General features: G+C 42.5%; 1 protein-coding gene across 1 annotated transcript in view; it reads left to right on the top strand.

Annotated features, from left to right (window-relative positions):
• The window catches only part of CHN1 (chimerin 1), a 122,296-nt gene extending 104,257 nt beyond the window's left edge, over positions 1-18,039 (top strand). Inside the window, exons 9-14 of the mRNA XM_069733182.1 lie at positions 3,535-3,619; positions 11,797-11,970; positions 12,616-12,693; positions 13,026-13,163; positions 14,808-14,913; positions 16,829-18,039. Coding sequence (XP_069589283.1) covers positions 3,535-3,619; positions 11,797-11,970; positions 12,616-12,693; positions 13,026-13,163; positions 14,808-14,913; positions 16,829-17,000 — 753 coding nt within the window. The 3' untranslated portion in view covers positions 17,001-18,039. The remainder of the gene's footprint in view (positions 1-3,534; positions 3,620-11,796; positions 11,971-12,615; positions 12,694-13,025; positions 13,164-14,807; positions 14,914-16,828) is intronic.
• Positions 18,040-19,948: the final 1,909 nt, after the last annotated feature.

The following is a 19,948-nucleotide window of genomic DNA, read 5'->3' as shown; positions in this document are numbered from 1 at the left end:
CGTTGCATTTTTGCTGCGTTTTTTTTTTTTTTTCTGCAGGCAGAACCTACTCCATTGGCGGTAAAGAAGACACAAAAGAGAATAGTAAAACCAAAAACACTCAGTTTGAAAAAATGTTGCAGTAATCCGCAAGTGCTAGTAAAAGATGTAAAAAACAGGGTATTTGGTTGATACGTTTTTTGCAAAAAATTGGCGGTAAAGAAGCTGCTTAAAAAAGCAGGTTTTGTTACATTTTTGCCGTTTTTTTCCTGCGTTTTTATGGTGACGAAGTTTAGTGCCACCCCAAAAAAAAATCACAATGCAACTTCCTTAGGTTTTGTGCGCCGTATACGCAGCAGTTTTCAAATTCTGCCAGGGAATCAAAAACTAATGTGGGTGCATGAGATTTCTGATATCTCATAGCTTTTACTGTTACTGTAAAACGCAGCTTAAAATTTGCATTAAAAAAAAAAAAAGCGCAGCAAAAACGCAATATGTGAACACAGCCTTAGGGTTCCCTTATACATACTGATTTTACGTTTTAAAGTACTGGCAAAGTGTGACATTTTTCACAATCATCCACATGATTTATAAGAAATCTGCAGCATAAATTGACTCGCAGAGCAGATTTCTAATCCAAGGCATGCTAGTTTATGACCACCTTCACTGTGGCAGATCTATATGAAATATGCCGTATAAGACAGGTTGTTGCAGATTGTGACCCTGCAGAAAATATGCAGAGCAATGAGTCCCATGTGGTTATAACTTCAGTCTCGCCTGTTTCCCAGAATGTAATGTAGGGTCGTCTTAGACTGGTGACCATGATGGCAGCCAGCTACATACAAGCCAATCAGCGGCTGTTTAATGGCCCGTTTACACAGGGGGACCACACATCTAGGCACGGTTAATAATATCATTCTATGCTCATTGAATATCCTGTTATCTGCAGCACATCGCCTGTTTACACAGGATGATGTGCTGCCGAGAACTTTTTTTTCTTTTCTTTTAAGCCTGCTTAAAACCGGTCTCACCCAACAAACACTCATTATACTCAAATATTGGATGATTTCCGACCTGTTGATAATTGCAAACAATCTTTGAAAGTAAAATGAACTTTATGACAGCTTCTGCGGGGGTTGTCCTTCATGATTCCCCGATGCGTGAATGGCCAGTCTGTATAGCTATGCGGTGAATCATCCACCACTACATTACTGGGCAACTTTACTAATCAACAGTCTGATTAACTCAGAAGAATATCTTTACCAACCTAACAGAAGACACGAACACTTATTTTCTCAGTGGCTGCTCTTGTCTGGCCTCTTGCAGTGGCCATGTCACTGCAGTGGTCGTATCATCTCGGGAGGCCAGGATACAAAACCAGCAGGGACCAGAGAAGTGTTGCGAAGGGATTGCCAAGTCTACGTTTGATCTTAAAGGGAATCTGTCACTAGGTATTTGCTACCTTATCTGAGAGCGGCATAATGTGGGAAAAGAGACCCTGATTCCCAACAATTTATCGCTTAGTTTACAGGGTGCAGCAGTTGTGACATAATCAGAGTTTTTAGGAGGAAGCCCACGCAGAACGCGCGTAGGGGCTGTGAGTCTGGAGTCACACTGGGATCCACATGCGTAAGGCTCAGTCCTGAGCTAGCCACTACACCTTTGGCCTTTTAAAGGCGCATTTACACATTTTTCATGTCAAGAGAAAAGAAAAATATGCAGCATTTACCCATTTATTCAATTTGGGTCTACTGCTCAGGAACAAGATTCTCTCGATCCTTTCAGTTTATAATGTTTTGTGTTGACTTCCAGACTCGCCATACCTGAGTGCTTTACAGATCTACCTGTCGCTTTGTACTACTATTTATATAGATGAAAAATATTTTACTATATGTTGTTTCATGTTGCAATAAAGACCCTTTTGTATTCATTATAGACAGACTTTCTGGCCCCATCCTTTTCAGTTTTCATGCATGTTTATGGGAGTGTCCTGTTACCCTATGATAATTTTGAGGTGGCCATCTGGCCTTGTATTACAATTCCTGTACTTATTATTGCTCTGATTTATTTGTTTACGGAGCTTTTAGATGTAGCTTGCAGCAGAGCTGAGAAAGATAACCCCCCCCACACTAGGCTCTCTATGTACATTGTCTATTGACAGTGCGCTGCCAATCACAGGAGGGGCGCGGTCATACAACTTGACACAAGGCAGGTAGTCCAGGCAATAATGTCCTACATCATTCTGTCCTCAGATTACATAGCAAAAAAAACCTGCTGACAGATTCCCTTCAAGTATCAACACTTGCAGGTTCAGCTGCGGGGCAGCTAAGTCTTGATTACTGATTTCCTTCTTCCCCATTGAAATCAATATGGAAATTCTGCATCAAATCTGTGCACCTTCTACAACATGATTTAATAGGAGCTGAGCCTCAGCATCTGAGAATAGCCATTGCACAGTGCATGGAGCCAAACAGCAGGGCTCTGCTCACAGTGTACATCCAGCCACAGCCGGGAGCTGTAAACAGATGATCAGTGGGGATACCGGGCGTCAGACCCCCATTGATCTGATTGATTACCTATTTTAAGGATAGGTAATCAACATCGGAAAGCCGGAAAACACTTTAATGCTGTATTCACATATTGCAGCTGTGTGAAAAAATAAATGTTGCAACATTTTCTTAAAGCTCCACAAAAAAAAACACTACACATCTACCGAAATTAGCATAAAAAGACCCGCAACATGTGAATGCAGTCTAGTGCTACATAGAGGCATGATTTGGCTATCTATATAGCTGCTCTAAACTTTTCATCATACAGGGTTTTGTCCTTTCTAATGGTTGTTGTACTGTCCTTATCATGGTGTCATCTTGCTATTTTACCTTGTCAGCCTCCCCGACCTGAATGACACTTTCTATTTTTCGCCAGCCTCTCCTATGCTGGTGAGTGCAGATCAGTGCTCGAATGTCACTTTTTGCAGTTTTGACAGCCAGAGGCTTTAGTCAGGCAATGAATATAAATGCACTCGCTTTGCCTTTGGCAGTAAGGAGATTGAAAATATGCTGATTGTCGATGCACGAGGTTGACAGCAATGAAAATATAAAAATATACTATATAATTACATCTTCTGCTGGGCTGTGTTACCCGGAGTAATGGCTGATTTCCATTGCGCCATCATACATATATATGTCATGTGCATTTAAGTCATGTGTGATTCATTGTTCACCCACATATCTGTACACTAGTGGGGTAGATACACACCGCAGCCTTTATAGTGGACAATGTCATTCATTCTGTAAGCAAAGATTGCATGATTTTATATTACATCGCTGCCAACCATACTCTCAACTCCGACCCAGACTGCTACTGACGTTTCTGATGATGTCCCAAATGATCATTGTACGATGAATTCTGTTTTAATAACCCTCTTTGGGTTCAGTTCACAACTTTTGAAAGCGATTTTAGGTTGACGCTCACCGTCATATTTGGTATGAAGTGGAGACCATATGTAGGATTGGGCGCTGTCTTGTGTAGTAATTGTATTTTTGCTTTTTACAGGTACACACGTTCAGGGGTCCTCATTGGTGTGAATACTGTGCCAACTTCATGTGGGGGCTGATTGCTCAGGGAGTAAAATGTGCAGGTATGTCTTCTAGTGTCTTTTGGAAATGAAAGACTTGCATGGTAAAGTAAATGTATGACATTTAGGGAGATACCTAGTACATCATATAGATTGTAAGGAGAGCTTATCTCTTTGGTATTATTTGCATCTAGGAGTCATTTACTCAAGATTTTACAGACTTTTACCCAAAAGGCCGGACAACCCCTTTAAGAGTGGACAAATCTTTATTTTTCTTGCTGAAATTGGGTCTTCTGCTTCCACTCTCGTCTGGCAGTTAGGCTATGTAGTCTTCAGGCCATGTCAAATGTCACTACTGTGTGCGGTACGTGTACTTCCTTGGCTGTAAATAAACTATACTGTTCATATGATAATTTCAAGAATCTTTATGAACTATTGAAATGTAGCAGATTTGTTTATTATAACTATTGACCTTTTAAAGGGGTTGCAAAAGTTAATTGGTCGCTTGCAGCTGTAAAACATAACAAGCTGCATGATACTCACCTACCGACATCCACCTGGATCCTGCACAGGCTGCGCTATGGTGTGTACTGCACAGGAAGAGGAGACGTCACCATTAAACCAGCAACAGGACCACCACTGGCTGTGATTGATTGCAGCTGTCAGGTGACTTAAGTGCTTAATCAGATGGTTTTTGGGGGGTCGTGCTGCTCATGTCACCTGACTGCTGCAGCCAATCACAGGCCACAGCGCTCCAAGTGTTGATGGATTGGTGACGTTTCCTGTGTAAGATTTGGGTGGGCAAAGGTAGGTTAATATTACTTAGTTTACTAATCAGAGCTGTAATAACCGCACATAAATAATGCACATATTAATGCAGTAGTGCAAAGATCAGAGGCAGCATCGTGTACAGTGATGAGCGAGTGTACTCGTTGCTCTGGTTTTCCCGAGCACGCTCGGGTGACCTCCGAGTATTTATGACTGCTCGGAGATTTAGTTTTCATCGCGGCAGCTGAATGATTTAGAGCTACTAGCCAGGCTGAGTACATGATGGGATTCCCTAGCAACCAGGCAACCCCCACATGTACTCAGCGTGGATAGTAGCTGTATAGTTTTCATCACGGCAGCTGAAAGATTAATACTCGGAGATCACCCGAGCGTTCTCGTGAACACCCGAGCAACGAGTACACTCACTCATCACTAATCGTGTATCAATGCTTTTTACATCATCGTGATAATAAAGAGTAAAACGGTAAATTCTGCTCTGCTACGTCTAATTATTACTATAGCGTCATTTATTCCATGGCGCTTTACTTGTTAGCAGGGGTATACATAATAAAAACAAATACAGTAATCTTAAATAATATAAGTCACGACTGGTACAGGAGGAGAGAGGACGCTGCCCGCGAAGGCTCACAATCTACAAGGGATGGGTGAGGATACAGTAGGGGAGGATAGAGCTGGTCGTGCAGTGGTTTGGTCGATCGGTGGTTACTGCAGGTTGTAGGCTTGTCGGAAAAGGTAGGTGTTGAGGTTGTTTTTGAAGGTTTCGATGGTAGGCGAGAGTCTGATGTGTTGTGGTAGAGGGTTCCAGGGTATTGGGGATATGCAGGATAAATCTTGTTTGTGATTTGTTGGGAAGAGGAGATAAGAGGGGAGTAGAGAAGGAGATCTTGTGAGGATCGGAGGTTACGTACAGGTAAGTACCGGGAGACGAGGTCACAGATGTATGGAGGACACAGGTTGTGGATGGCTTTGTATGTCATGGTTAGGGTTTTGAACTGGAGTCTTTGGGTAATGGGGAACCAGTGCAGGGATTGACACTGGAGAATAGCGGGGGGACAGGTGGATTAGTCGAGCAGCAGAATTTAGAATAGAGTGAAGGGGCGCGAGAGTGTAAGAGGGGAGTCCACAGAGCAGGAGGTTTCAGTACTCAAGGCGGGAGATGATGAGGGCATGGACAAGGGTTTTTGCAGATTCTTGGTCGAGAAATGTATGGATCCGGGAAATATTGTTGAGTTGAAGTCGGCAGGAGGTGGAAAGGGCTTGGATATATGGTTTGAAGGAGAGATCAGTGTCAAGGATTCCCCCGAGGCAGCGAGGTTGTGGGACTGGGGAGAGTGAGCAGCCATTAACTTGAATGGATAGGTCCATTGGGGGGGTCGAGTGAGATGGGGGAAAGATGATGAATTCTGTTTTGTCCATATTAATCTTTGTAGTCCCTTCTAATGAACTGGATATAGATGATGAGCTCCAATTTTACTGTGAAAAGAACATATCCTGTTCATGGGTGGTATCGCCAAGTGTTGTAGATCATGTGTTTATGGCGATGGCTGTTTCATTTCCGTGCACCATCTGTGTTTATGTACCACACATACAGTGCATTCGCTTTTTTTTATCCTCAATCTACTTTTCTGGTTCTGAGTTTGAAAATTAACAGATTGATGCCAAGTTACGAGCAAGATGTATATTTCTATAAGTAGTAGTGATGAGCGAACGTGCGCGGATAAGGTGTTATAAGAGCATGCTCAGGGGCTAACTGATTTTTTTTCGGCGTGCTCAAATACCATTCTTTACCCCTGATGAAGCCACGGCTGTGGCGACACGCGTCGGGCTCTTAACCCCCCCCCCCTGGACCTCCCTTTGGGTTTTGCACACCTTTTGCTTGGACATGAGTGATGGGACTTGGAGCGTAACTTTGTAGGCTGGCAGCGGTTATTGGTCATCTCAGGCTTTTCTGCCATGCTCTTACAGGTCATGTATCCACCATTGCTCCATATATATGTGCTTTAGATTGCAGCTGTATTTTTTTGTTATTGATTTATTGTTTATATATTTTTTTTACTAGCACATTATTTTCATGGATTGTTTTGGTGGTTACGTGTACCTACTCCCCCTGCGATTTTGACAGTATATACCCTATTGTGCCGGGTGTATTTCATATCCATTTAGCAGTGGGTTCTAGTCTTACACACTATATGTATCCCAGTTATATGCTTGTGGCGCATATATGTGTTTTCTGGCTGCTGGACAAGATAGTCCATTTTTTTGCCAACGCTTAGCTACTAGATGGCTATTATGCAGTTTGGCTGGTTATATAGTGTCTACTCATTTTTAGTGGACTCTTTACATTGGTACATATGGTGATATTATATTACTGTTAATAACAAGTCATCTGGTGTTTTGGCCCTCATTTGTCTTGTGGGCATAATATTTTCTTTTCCCACACCAGCATTACCAGCACTTGCTACCATGTCCTACAATAACTTGTTGTAATGTTATTGAATTATACGGTGTAATATTTATATCGTGCATACTAGACCCACTGTTCGGGGTCCAAGGGGTCTCTATTTCCCCCTTTCTCTTTGGGGTGGTCTTTATTACTAGCGTTTTTAATGCTTATGCTTTTATTCAACTATTGTCTATGTGGTATGTGCTGTTTGGACTTTAATAAATTAAAAATATTTTTTCTATATATGTATCTTTATTCAGGGTGTTCCCCAGGTTTTGGTATGTCTCTTTTTTTCTTTGTGTTTTCAAATAATATGTTTTAATCCCCGCGGCTGCATGTCTCACGGCTGTTAGACAGCCGCGACACATGCAGGGATTGCCTGTTTTAGTCAATCCCTGCAAGTGTTGTGTTTGTCGAAGGAGCGTGACTCAAATAGATTATTCAAGCACTTAGAAGTGGCTAGGTTAGCACCCGAGCATGATCGCATAATACCTTATCCGAGCACATCCGCGCATCACTAATAGAAAGCAGTGTGGAGCGGAGCATGCACATCTAATTTAAGGCTGTGTGCCTACTGCTATCCGGCCCGAAATCCACCTGAAAAAGCGCCCCATAAAATGTACATAATGCACAGCAATGTTGAAACAAGTTGCTGTGCTTGTTTCGAAACGTGGCGCAGTAACTCGATTTAATATTGCTGAGCATTATGTACATTTTATGGGGTGCTTTTTCAGGTGGATTTCAGGCAGAAACCAAGTAAAAAAAAAAACAAACAAACATTTTTTGTTATGGAAACACTAATGCGGTTAAAAAAAAGTGACGTGCTCATTCTCCTCTCCTGTTGGAAGTCGCCCACTCTGTATATGTAACGGAACAGAGTGAAAGACGCCCTCCAGCAAATGCGCTTCTAGAAAAAGTCCGCCGTTTTTTTCCTGAAGCTTCTTTGCCTGGGTAAACTCGGCAGCGGTACTGGTGTGTTAAAGATACCTGGTGCACATAGCCTAAGAGAGCTTTGCTGCACAATATATGACTGGTAGTCTCTTTTTATTTGTTATTTTTGAAGTGGCATTTATAGGTGTTATAGGCTTCAAGATAGGAGTAGGCCAACATCCATAAATGAGTTCATTGTGTTCAAACACCTTTTGAGAGGTTTTCACATCTCATGAAGTCTCTAGGACATACTATCACTTTAAGATCTTGTGGGCTCAAACTTTGTGACCCCACCAACTCCATGAATGCATGGCGGAGAGGATTAGGATGGTGAATAGGGCTGTGTATAAAAATGTTGGATAGACTTACAGGTGCTTCTCACACAATTAGAATATAATCAAAAAGTTGATTTATTTCAGTTCTTCAATGCAAAAAGTGACACTTGTATATTATATAGAGTCATTACAAACAGAGTGATCTATTTCAAGTGTTTATTGCTGTTAATGTTGATGATTATGGCTTACAGAAAATGAAGACCCAAAAGTCATTATCTTAGTAAATTAGAATAAGCTTCCTAAGAGTTTAAAAAGGTCCCTTAGTCTGTTTCAGTAGCTCCACAATCATGGGGTAGACTGCTGACTTGACAGATGTCCAGAAGGCAGTCACTGACACACACCATAAAAAGGGTAAGCCACAAAAGACCATTGCTAAAGAAGCTGGCTGTTCACAGAGTGCTGTATCCAAGCATATCAATGGAAAGTTGAGTGGAAGGAAAAAGTGTTGTAGAAAAAGGTGCACAAGCAACCGGGACAACCGCAGCCTTGAAAGGATTGTTAAGAAAAGGCCATTCAAAAATTTGGGGGAGAATCACAAGGAGTGGACTGCTGCTGGAGTCATTGCTTCAAGAGCCACCACACACAGACGCATCCAGGACATGGGCTACAAGTGTCACATTCCTTGTGTCAAGCCACTCATGAGCAATGGACAATGCCAGAAGTGTCTTCCCCGGGCCAAGGAGGAAAAGAACTGGACTATTGCTCAGTGGTCCAAGGTGTTGTTTTCAGATGAAAGTAAATTTTGCATTTAATTAGGAAATCAAGGTCCCAGAGTCTGGAGGAAGAGTGGAGAGGCCACAATCCAAGCTGCTTGAGGTCTCGTGTGAAGTTTCCACAATCGGTGATGGTTTGGGGAGCCATGTCATCTGCTGGTGTAGGTCCACTGTGTTTTATCAAGACCAAAGTCAGCGCAGCCATCTACCAGAAAATGTTAGAGCACTTCATGCTTCCTTCTGCAAACAAGCTTTTCGGAGATGGAAATGTCATTCTCCAGCAGGACTTGGCACCTGTCCACACTGCCAAAAGTGCCGATACCTGGTTTATAAACAACACAATCCATCGCCTGACCTTAACCCCATAGAGAATCTATGGGGTATTATCAAGAGGAAGATGAGACACCAGACCCAACAATGCAGACGAGCTGAAGGTTGCTATCAAAGCAACCTGGGCTTCCATAACACCTCAGCAGTGCCACAGGCTGATTGCCTCCATGCCACCCCGCATTGATGCAGTAATTGATGCAAAAGGAGCCCCGACCAAGTATTGAGTGCATTTACTGAACATACAATTCAGTAGGCCAACATTGCGGATTTTAAAATCATTTTTCAAGTTGATGTTATAAAGTATTCTAATTTACTGAGATAATGACTTTTGGGTTTTCAATGGCTGTAAGCCATAATCATCAACATTAACAGAAATAAACACTTGAAGTAGATCACTCTGTAATGACTCTATATAATATGAGTTTCACTTTTTGTATTGAAGAACTGAAATAAATTAACTTTTTGATGATATTCTAATTTTGTGAGAAGTGCCTGTATTTTGTAAGGTAACTAAAGTGGGTCTCTTCTCCCAGACAGAAACAGTGCCACTCTTGTTCATAGGTTGTGCATGGTATTGCAGCTTAGCACAGTCCTATTTACTTGAATTGAGTTTTTATATTCTGTATACTAGCCATAACCCACGAACAAGAGTGGCATTTTCAGAGGGACCTGACCTGACACGAGATCTGATGACCGTTACAGGAGTTGTATGAGGAGTCCTGTTATATATTAGCGGAGAAGACATCGGCTTTGGTTTCACCGCTGAAGGAAGGTTTATGTTAACGACAGCACCATAGACCGAGGCAGAGCTTTAAGAGATGATTTCTGTTAATTCTGATTAACCCCTTTAAGGTCTCCGGCCAGTATGGACATCTCACGTGCTAACCTGAGCCTAATGAAACGTGCCATGAAAGCTGGCTCCTTCCCAGTACTCGAAGCCTCCGGTATGGTTAGTTCCCAGTTCAAGCAGGGATAGGACGCGAGCTGAATTCTATTCATAGACCTCTGTAGAGCCATCTGCAGCCTACGGTTCAGCTCCAATGTCAGCCCATGTGGAAGCGTATTAATTCTTCCGTTTACTCGTGTGTGCGTAATATAAATGTGCTCAGATATTTCATTTAATTCATGGCATTTCTAGGTCAGCCATCGCCATAAACTCATTTCAAGCCTACACACTTTTTCTGTAAGTGAGGGACATAGCCAGAAGTCCATACCCTTACTACACAAGCAGTGTGGCCTCGTGGGTTTAACAGATTTTTACATTAAGATGCCGCAGTTCAACTGAGTAACTTCTATCCAAAAGCACCACATATCCCCCATGGCAGTACCATCTGGTCAATGAATTTTTCAGAACGGCACCTTTGGTAATTGGCTATTTACTGACCCATCTTCATAAGATGTGCTGAAGCGCGTTAGTGGCAGGGATTGGAGTAGCCATACACATTAGTCACTGTCATTAGATCAAACTTTGCAAAGATCAGTAGTAAAGGTGTTGTGTTTATAAGAAACTTCATAATATATTGTATATTATCAGAGAAGTGGGCTTCTTTCTTCACATATTAGCCACTTCTTCCACTGCCTCCTGAATAATTCCATCCACTCTTGGTCAAAGCAAGACAGACTGCCACCGCAGTGAGGTGTGAGATTATACCTATTATATTTTATTAAGAAGTGAGCATTCAGCAGAGTGAAAGACCATGCAGAGCTGCCATTTCTAGAAAATGTATTTTACTTAAGTGCTGGATTCACAACTACACTGCTCAGTGCTGCTGTAGATTGTCCTTTAAGCTGCTTCAAATTATGTGCTTTAGAGACAGGAGAGGTGGAATCTGTGTGTGCTGTGTATATGAAACATCGTAGCAGCTAGTATTCACCCACCAGCTCAGAAAGAACTGACAATTTGAGCCTGCATAGGGAAAAACTGGTTAAAAATGGAAGACAAGTCATATAGCGTGGCCAAAAATGGTTCTATTCCTCATGTACACACATCACAGATCATGTATATAGGGCAGCCAGCCGGAAAGCATGTGACTGAATCTTCTTGCAGGTGAAGCGCCATATAACATTTTATTTAATGAAATAACATTTTTTTCCCCCTTCGTTACCTTGATTTTTTTCTGTACCTTAGCTGGGATTTTATTGCTTCTTTACACAAAGCGAATCTCCAAACACCTTGTTCTGACACCTTTAAGCGATCTGAAGTCTCCTTACATCGTGTCATGGAAAATGTTGCGTGTTAGTAGGGACCATATTTAGTTTTTGCCTTGCACGAAATGCTAAGTGCTCATAATTATCTGCTGTCACCCTTCAATATCCAGCCCTGTGACTGACGCTCTGTGACATTTCACTGTGTCCTGACAGTTCGGTGGATGTCAAGATGACGTGACATTAGAAGATAATGTTACCAGCTCAAGCGTCATTTAATGTAAACCTTTTATTATTGTTTATCTAAACCTATGTAAAGATTTTATCGCAAGGACCATTTAATTATCTGTACAGGAAGATGTATGGAGAACGAGCAGGCAAGGAACGTATAATGCCTTTTAAAGGGATATTGTCATCTGAGAAACAGACACATTGTAGCAAGTTGGCCATCACTTTACAAGATGGAAATACTCCTTTTAAATATTGAGAGTGATTAAATGGAAGGTTTTGACTCCTTTTTTTTTTTTTGTAATATCCTCGTATTTTGTTTTCCAGATTGTGGATTGAACGTTCACAAGCAATGTTCTAAGATGGTTCCCAATGACTGTAAGCCGGACTTGAAACATGTCAAGAAAGTTTATAGCTGTGACCTCACCACTTTAGTGAAAGCGCACAACACGAAGAGGCCGATGGTGGTGGACATGTGTATACGAGAAATCGAGTCTAGAGGTAAGTCTTTGCGCTCTACTGGATGTCATCGTCTCAGTAAGATGTCCTGTAGCACGCTGCTAAAGGGGTTGTATCAGGTTAGACAGGTGGCTTATGGAGAAGTGTAGTGGTGTTCCTAGAAGAAAGCAGCCATGTTTTTCCTCATACAACCCTTTTTAATTTGTAGATAAATAGTATTGTTAGATAAAGCTGCTTGATGTTCATGTGTAGATCCAAGCCTGCAGGTGATAACTGTCGGTGTATAGACATAGCTGGTGAGGCTCTAGACATACTTGGTAAAGTCCAGCGATGGTCCATCTGTGGTTTAAAATCCAATAATCTTTTTTGTAAATGTAATAAAAAATATAATGTACAGAAGATTTTTTACTGATGTATTTCGAGTTGATTTGAAAAAAAAATGCAATTCGAAACACTTTTGGATCACTTTTTGGACGCAACTGGATCAATTCTAAATGTGTCAGAATCCACCATATCCTAGACTTCAAACCATCATTGAACCTCTTTATTGACTTTATTAGACGTTATTATATCTGGTAAATATTCACATTTAAATGCCATCGCTCTCTAAAGTCAGATAAAAATGTTAGCAAAATGTCTTTTTTATTTTTTCACCTTATTCACATTAATATGGATTTGTTTTAACAGGGTTGAATTCGGAAGGATTATACAGAATATCAGGTTTTACTGATCTCATTGAAGATGCCAAGATGGCCTTTGACAGAGGTACAACACTGAAATCTCTGTATTTTCTTTTTATATTTGCAAATCCTGTATTTCCAGTGAATGTAAAAATTGACCACACGGATCATGGGATTAAGGCTTTGTTCACATTTTTGTCATTTTATTTTTAACCATCAGCAATGGACAAACCCCATTGACCTACATTTGGGTCCATCAGGCTTTCACCAGATGTCCATAATTTGGATGGGGAGAATGGAGCTACAAGCTGCCTGATTATTATTTTTTTTATCAAACCTACATTGCAGATGTGAACGTAGCTTTATCTTTACTTTAATAGTGCAGAATATTATGTTCCTCCTTTTTCTTCTTTGCAGATGGTGAGAAGGCTGATATATCTGTAAATGTCTATGAAGACATAAACATTATAACTGGTGCACTGAAATTATACTTCAGGGAATTGCCAATCCCACTGATAACATATGACGCTTACCCCAAGTTCCTCGAGTCTGCAAGTAGGTACACAAATTCCAATGACAACTTTATGGTCTCTGAAGCATCAGGTTCTTAACCTTTAAATCTGTAACCAAAATATGGAATGGGGCACGGGGTTATTAAAACCAACATTTAAAGTAGCACTCCAGTAATTAGTTTTTTTCTAATTCTGCTAAGTATTACCTTATTTAATTGCTCCTTTCTATCTGAAAATTCATAATATACTTATCTTCCATTAGGTAATTTGATCTGTGGTGACCCCTTGGGAATTATATGACTTTGAAGGGGGTCATCAGTTCATCAGAACCTAATTTATGATGAAACTGTATACGTGGACTGTAGCACTGGAGTTGTCCACAGAGGGTGGATAAAGCTCTTATCACAGATAAAGATGATGACTGCGCAGTGCATGTCACACAATTATAATAAAGGTGATCAGAGTTCAGCCTCCTTGACTGTGTACTTATAATCTATTAGTTTATTTACGAGAATATAGTAGGAGAGGATAATCATAGTGATGCCAGGTCAGGCTGACATGTACTAATGCACCATGGGATTGATAGATGAAAAAGGAGGCTGAACCGCAAATACAGGTAGGGGGTTTGCAGAAATGGGGGGGATTGTAGATTGCTTTTTTAATAATTTGGCCTTAAAGCACCTCTACAGCGTTTTTTTTTGTTTTTTTATTTCTGCGCTGAAGTGGTGTCACTAATCTTTAAGTCCCCTTAGCATGGTACTATACTTACTAACCGCCATCACCTCTTCTCGGTGCCACTCCGGTCCTGCACCGCCATCTTGTCACTGTAACTCCTGACTACCCGGAAGTCAGAGGTAACGGTCACAAGTTCTCAATTTCATTCTATGAGAGCCGTGTTCTGGCCTCTGTCTGGCTCTCAGACGTGTACTGAGTAGTGACTTCCAGATTGCCAAGCAAACACTGGAGCGATCGGGCAGGTCACAAACTGCTGCAGACCACCCAGATGGGTGGTGATAGAACATGAAGATGGAGGCTGGTAAGTATAAGACTAGAGACAAGGAACTTAGATTAGTAGCACCACTCCAGCGCTGCAATAAAAAAAAAATCCTAGAGTGGTGCAAGATGCCCTCTGGAGTAAAATAAATGGTCATAGCTGGTCATAGGTATAACATAGGTATAAAATTAATTTTTTGATGCTCGCATCTCATCTGCCTCAGTGTTTCCATTATAGATTATTTGCTTCTGATGTGGAAAAATTAGTAGTGTACGATTTGTAGCATTTCCATTGATCGGCACCTTGTCGGGAGCCCATAACTGGGTCCGTTGGGTTCTGGAGGAGTCTATTGTGCAATGCATCCAGCAAAGCCATGAAGCTCCAGAGATGATGTCCATTTATTACAGCTCTGCTTACATTACAAGATGAAGTCCTGCAAAGTGGAAATTTGAAAACTAAAAATTAAAGATAAAATTATCAAAGACGCCTACAGTCACCCGGTAGCTGTGATAATGTGCCTGTATCAATGGAGCCTGTTTTCTACATTTTTACAAAATACATCCATCCATTGTATTTCTCATTTCTAGTTGAATCCGGCTATACACGGTTGATGCGCCGTGCAGTGATCAGATTAATTTCATCATTGCCTGGCTTAATCTGTAGATTAACCTCAGTGTTTCTCCTCTTCTTCAGAGGCTGTGGACCCGGACGCACAGTTAGAAGCTCTTCATGAAGCTTTGAAGCTGCTACCTCCTGCACACTGTGAAACACTGCGGTATCTCATGGCCCATCTGAAAAGGTAAATACGTCTGAGCACATCAAATGCTGGCGCTCTTTTGGAGCAGGGCATTATTGTAGCTTTAAAGCTCTCCTTAGTCCTTCCTCAGGAGGGGAAAATTATTCCATGCCCACTGGCTGTGAAACCGTTTTTCAGTTTGCCAGGTTCCCAGGGCTCTCCCAGCATTATCCGCTAATTGGTCACGCTGAGCTACATGATACATTTTCTGTAATCCCTTCCCTTTATCGTTGCACGCAGTCCTATTATAGAGTATGTGCTGCTGACAAGATAACAGAATTAGCCGATGGAATAATAGGTGCCAAAACCAACATTTAGCGGCCACGTCTTACTATAAGAACACGTTTATTGTGAATATTTGATCTCCTTGTTCAAAAATTGCAAAGTTTAAAATAGTAAATGTGTTGTGTAGTGTGGAAAAAAGCTCCTGAAATAAAGGGCAGGCATTGGATGTGCTGGAATATGTATCCTTGTTCCTCTCCTTTGTCAGTAGCATGTGAAGTGTAATTAGCAGATATTCTCCTATCTGGACAATGCAACTGTGTGGATTCTAGAATATATCTTATCTCCTATAACATAAGGAAGAAAATGTTTGCGTGGAAGGGACCCCGACTTGTGAAATGAAGGGTAGACATTGCCGATAGATGGCAGAACCAATATATTTGTTGTGGTTATGGTTATGGAGATGGTTTTGTTTTATTTCTCATAGTTCTAAAGGTAGAAAATAGCTTAAAATGGCAAAAAGTCTCAATGAATCACCTGGCGCTCCAGCGTCACTAAAAGTCTTAATTTACTGAAAGGGAAGTTGTTATATTCCCAAATGCTATTAACTTGCAAATATGAGGTTGATCTGCAGGGTGAAAAAAATCTGCCATACTTTATGTGCAGCTACTGGGAAGAAATGAACTTTATTCCTCCCGGCAGCCTCCAGCTTTCAGTCGTGTAGGTGTGCCAGCGGACCTTCAGTCAGTATACTGTGAGTCATGGCTATAAGCACTTCCTGGTACATTGACTGGCAGTGTATCAGTCATTGCCAGGGTGTGCTTAAAGCTGCCATCTATTTCAAAGGTTGTTTCTAGAGCATAGCTTCAGAGCCACAGGAAAGGGGCTTCTGAGCCACGGGAACGGTCTTTGCAGAGCCCTATTATGAATGAGCTTGCACACCTCTGCCCCAATCTCCATTTATATGAGACCACTGAAGAAAATGGACTACACCACTGAGTACATTCCCACCCTTCCACTACATTCAAGACAGGGCTGCAGAGCTCCGCTCTTGTGGTTCCCAAGCTGCCTTTTCATGCTCATTGAGGTGGATCTACGGTAGGACCCCCAGCGATCGTTAAGTTACGCTCTATGCTAGATGGAAAGGACATGACTTTGAATTTTGGGAGTAACCCTTTAAGTGATTGGCTTGCAGTACTACATCTTATATAAGGCTTCCTATTAGAAACAATGGACATCCCGAAAATGATTTACAATTCCCCACCACCACCACCATTGTCATGTGAGGGATTGATCAATGTCGGGGTGGTCCCACTATAATAGGACTTGATAGAGATGTGCGCTGTTTGGCCTTTCGTTTTCTGTGAATCTACCCATGTATAATGTGAGTAATGGCGTCGTTCTTACACTGCAGTGTGACAGGCTTTATTACGACTAACTCATTAGACAGCCGCACTATATTGCGTTCTCGCATCCCTTGGGCGTCCGGATGACAGCAATGAGACTGTGTCTTAGCAACCTCTAATAGGCCTTTCCCGTTGAGTAATGTCACCGCCTGTGATAAACTAGAACTGAAAGGTCCGCTATGCTTTTGGGGCAGAAGCGGATTTATTTGCATGTTCTGGATTTCCTACAGATAACCCCTAATTTAGATGCATGACAGGCATAATGAGATGTAATTTTGTGTCCCCCGCAGGGTAACGCTCAACGAGAAGGACAACTTAATGAACGCAGAGAACCTTGGCATAGTGTTCGGACCGACTCTCATGCGAGCGCCAGAGCTGGATGCCATGGCGGCACTAAATGACATCCGTTATCAGAGACTAGTGGTGGAAATGCTCATCAAGAACGAAGACATCTTATTTTGAATAGGAAAAAGAAAACAAAAAATGTGAGCCGTAATCCCGTAAGATGAAGGACAGGCGGATCCCTACAGCGTACCGTTAACGTGTGCTCGTCACCTATGTGTAGTGCGCCAACCATATTTTGGACTCGTAATAGCCAGGAAACCATCTTGTCAGTTCACTAGGAATTAACGACTTCAATGAGGCATGACGCACTTTGTAGAGGCGGCCATCTTGTAGACTGTAGTTAGTAGATCTTCTCCTCCCGGTTCGCTAAATATCACTCAAGCATGAGGAACCGGAGGCGATCGTGTCATGGGCCAAGCCAGAATTCATAAGCATGCGGCCTGTCCGAGCTAGTCACGTCACTGAAGCATCAGACGCTTTTTGCCTCCGCTTTATCAAGGCTTAGGGTAGACTTTACTAGCGCTTTGTACACCCAGGACAGACATGACGCCGTTTCTATATTGTTTTAGCTGTGGCAATCAATGCTATTGTGAAAGCGGTTATGTCTCCCCTTCGCCATTACCGCTCCGTGGTTTACAGTGTAACCGAGATTGTAAATGGCTGCATGTATGTCTCCGTTTTTGTCGGAGCTGTCCTTAAAGAGATATCTTCTAGCTAAACGGGTCGTGCCTGTAAATCCGCATGTTTGTCCCCTGGTGTGACATTATTGTGATTCTCTTCTTTTATGATCAGCATAATCCTATTAGGATAATGAGTTTGTGAAGTGGTTACCTTAATAACATTTGCATCGCACAGTTTTCTCTTCTTTCATCTTTTTCTCTCTTTTTTTGTGCATATTATGGCAGGTTCATTTTATTTTTTTCTTTCCATGAATCGAGAGATGATGTTTTTACAATGTTTACTGACCTGTTTGTGTGGTGACGGCAGTACGGGCTGCAATGGTTAATTTTTTTTTTTTATGTATTTTTGTATTTTTCATCTGGCATGCACCTATTAATTTATTAAACCTAGGGTTTAGAAAACTCATGTTTGTGTCTATTCAACAGTCTGTATATAATCATGGATTCGTGGAAGAGGAATAAAGAGCACAGAATAATCCAAGGATTTAACCTGCGGCGTACACAGAAATTATAGGATCCCACAACGCCCCAAGTGAACTCTCTGGCAAATATTCTGCTTCTCTAATGAGTCGGTGTCCTTCATGGATCAATATAAAATACTGAGATTCCCGATGTGAAACGCGTTACCTTGTTGTGTATTGATCTGTCTCATCTCATCGTCAATGGTGCCTATTGCGGAGCATAGACTTATCTTGTTGGATCACTACTATTGATGAGCAAACGTGCTCAGATAAGGAGTTATCTGAGCATGCTCTTGTGCTAACCGAGTGACTTCGCTGTGCTCGAATGAGTCCCCGCGATTGCATATCTCGCTGCTGTTGGACAGCCGCAACACATGCCTGTTTGTTAGGCAATCCCTGCATGTGTTGTTGCTGTACAACAGCCGCGAGACATGCAGCTGCGGGGATTCAAACATATTTTCCGAGCAGTCACTCTGTTAACACAAGAGCATGCTCGGATAACGCCTTATCCAAGCACATTTGCTCATCATTAATCACTATAGATCAATATGGGAATCTAGTAATTCTGACATCCGGCGTGAGTTCTGCACCATTATCCTGCCTCTTTGTAGAGTGCAACAACTTCCTCAACATGGAATATTATTGGTTTTTCACTTGAAAAAGAAGCTGTTCCGGCATCGAAACGCGTGGTGTTAATATAAACCTTCAATTCTACCACGACAATAGATTCTTTTCTCTATCGCCTCATTGGGGGACACAGGAACCATGGTGTATGCTGCTGCCACTAGGAGGCTGACACTATGCAAATAAAAAAGTTAGCTCCTCCTCTGCAGTGTACACCCCACCGACAGGAAGTAGGATATTCAGTTTAGCTTAGTGTCAGTAGGAGGTGGACACGGGTCTTTCATTAGACCCTTATCTACCTCAATGTGCGTCGTTTCTTTTCAGGTACCACGGAGGGATACAGGGTGGTCAGTCACACCTGTAGTCCCACAAAGAGACTATGAGTACGGCGTGTACTGCCACCCCGTATCCTCATAAGTCTGGTCGGCAGGACCCCAGCCCCTAACACTGAAGCGTGTTGAGGTGATTCAGACCCGGGCCTGCCTCCGTCTCCCACCCACTCGCCCACCAGAGCCTGTCGGTTCGAGGAGACACGGACGTCCCACTATGCTGGATTATCGGACGTCCGATCTTGGATGGGGAGGTACTCTCTCTCTCTCCCCCCAGGTACAGAGATAAGAAGATCACAGAAGAAAGAAGATCGGGAAAGAAGAAAAAAAAAAAAAAAAAAGAAATTCCTTTATTTTAATAGTGGGCCCCTTAATTCAGGTTACCTTTGCAGCAGTTTTAGGGCTCTCCTCAACACTTCCCCCGTGCTCCGGTGGTCATGGGATGTAATCTAGGTCCCGGCCTCTTCCAGGCCTAGCTGCAGAGTGGGGCATCGGGGGTCTTTTCCCCTTTAATTTTGCGGGTATTTGGGGCTGCAGGCATTGTTTTGCAGCGTTTTTCAATCCTCTGCGCCGCTCCCCCATCCTCCGGCGGTCACCAGCTCTAATTTAGGTCCCGGCTTCACTCGGGCCTAGCTGCAGGGCTGGCTCCGCCCCTCTTCTTCCTGCTTTTCGGGCGGGCTTTTTTCCCACCTAGCTCTTAGTCAGCTCCTTCCTGCCGGGACTTAGCTCTGCCCCCGGCACTTGGCTCCGCCCCCTGGTCCTGCGGTTTGGCTCCGCCCCTTTTTCCTGTCTCAGGGCAGGCTTTTCAGCATGTGTCCCTGCAGTGTGCGCTTTTTCACTCCTGGTCCTGGACACCCTCTTGTGACTGCCATTTTTCCTATTGATGCAGATTGTACTTGTTTCCTGTGGAGCCTTCTCTTCCTGGCACAGCAGCCCTACAGTCTGGAGCTGAATACAGGATGACTGCACCT

This window comes from Ranitomeya imitator, chromosome 7 (assembly GCF_032444005.1).
Source record: "Ranitomeya imitator isolate aRanImi1 chromosome 7, aRanImi1.pri, whole genome shotgun sequence".
Classification (NCBI taxonomy): domain Eukaryota; kingdom Metazoa; phylum Chordata; class Amphibia; order Anura; family Dendrobatidae; genus Ranitomeya; species Ranitomeya imitator.
This window is presented reverse-complemented; position numbering and strand designations above follow the sequence as displayed.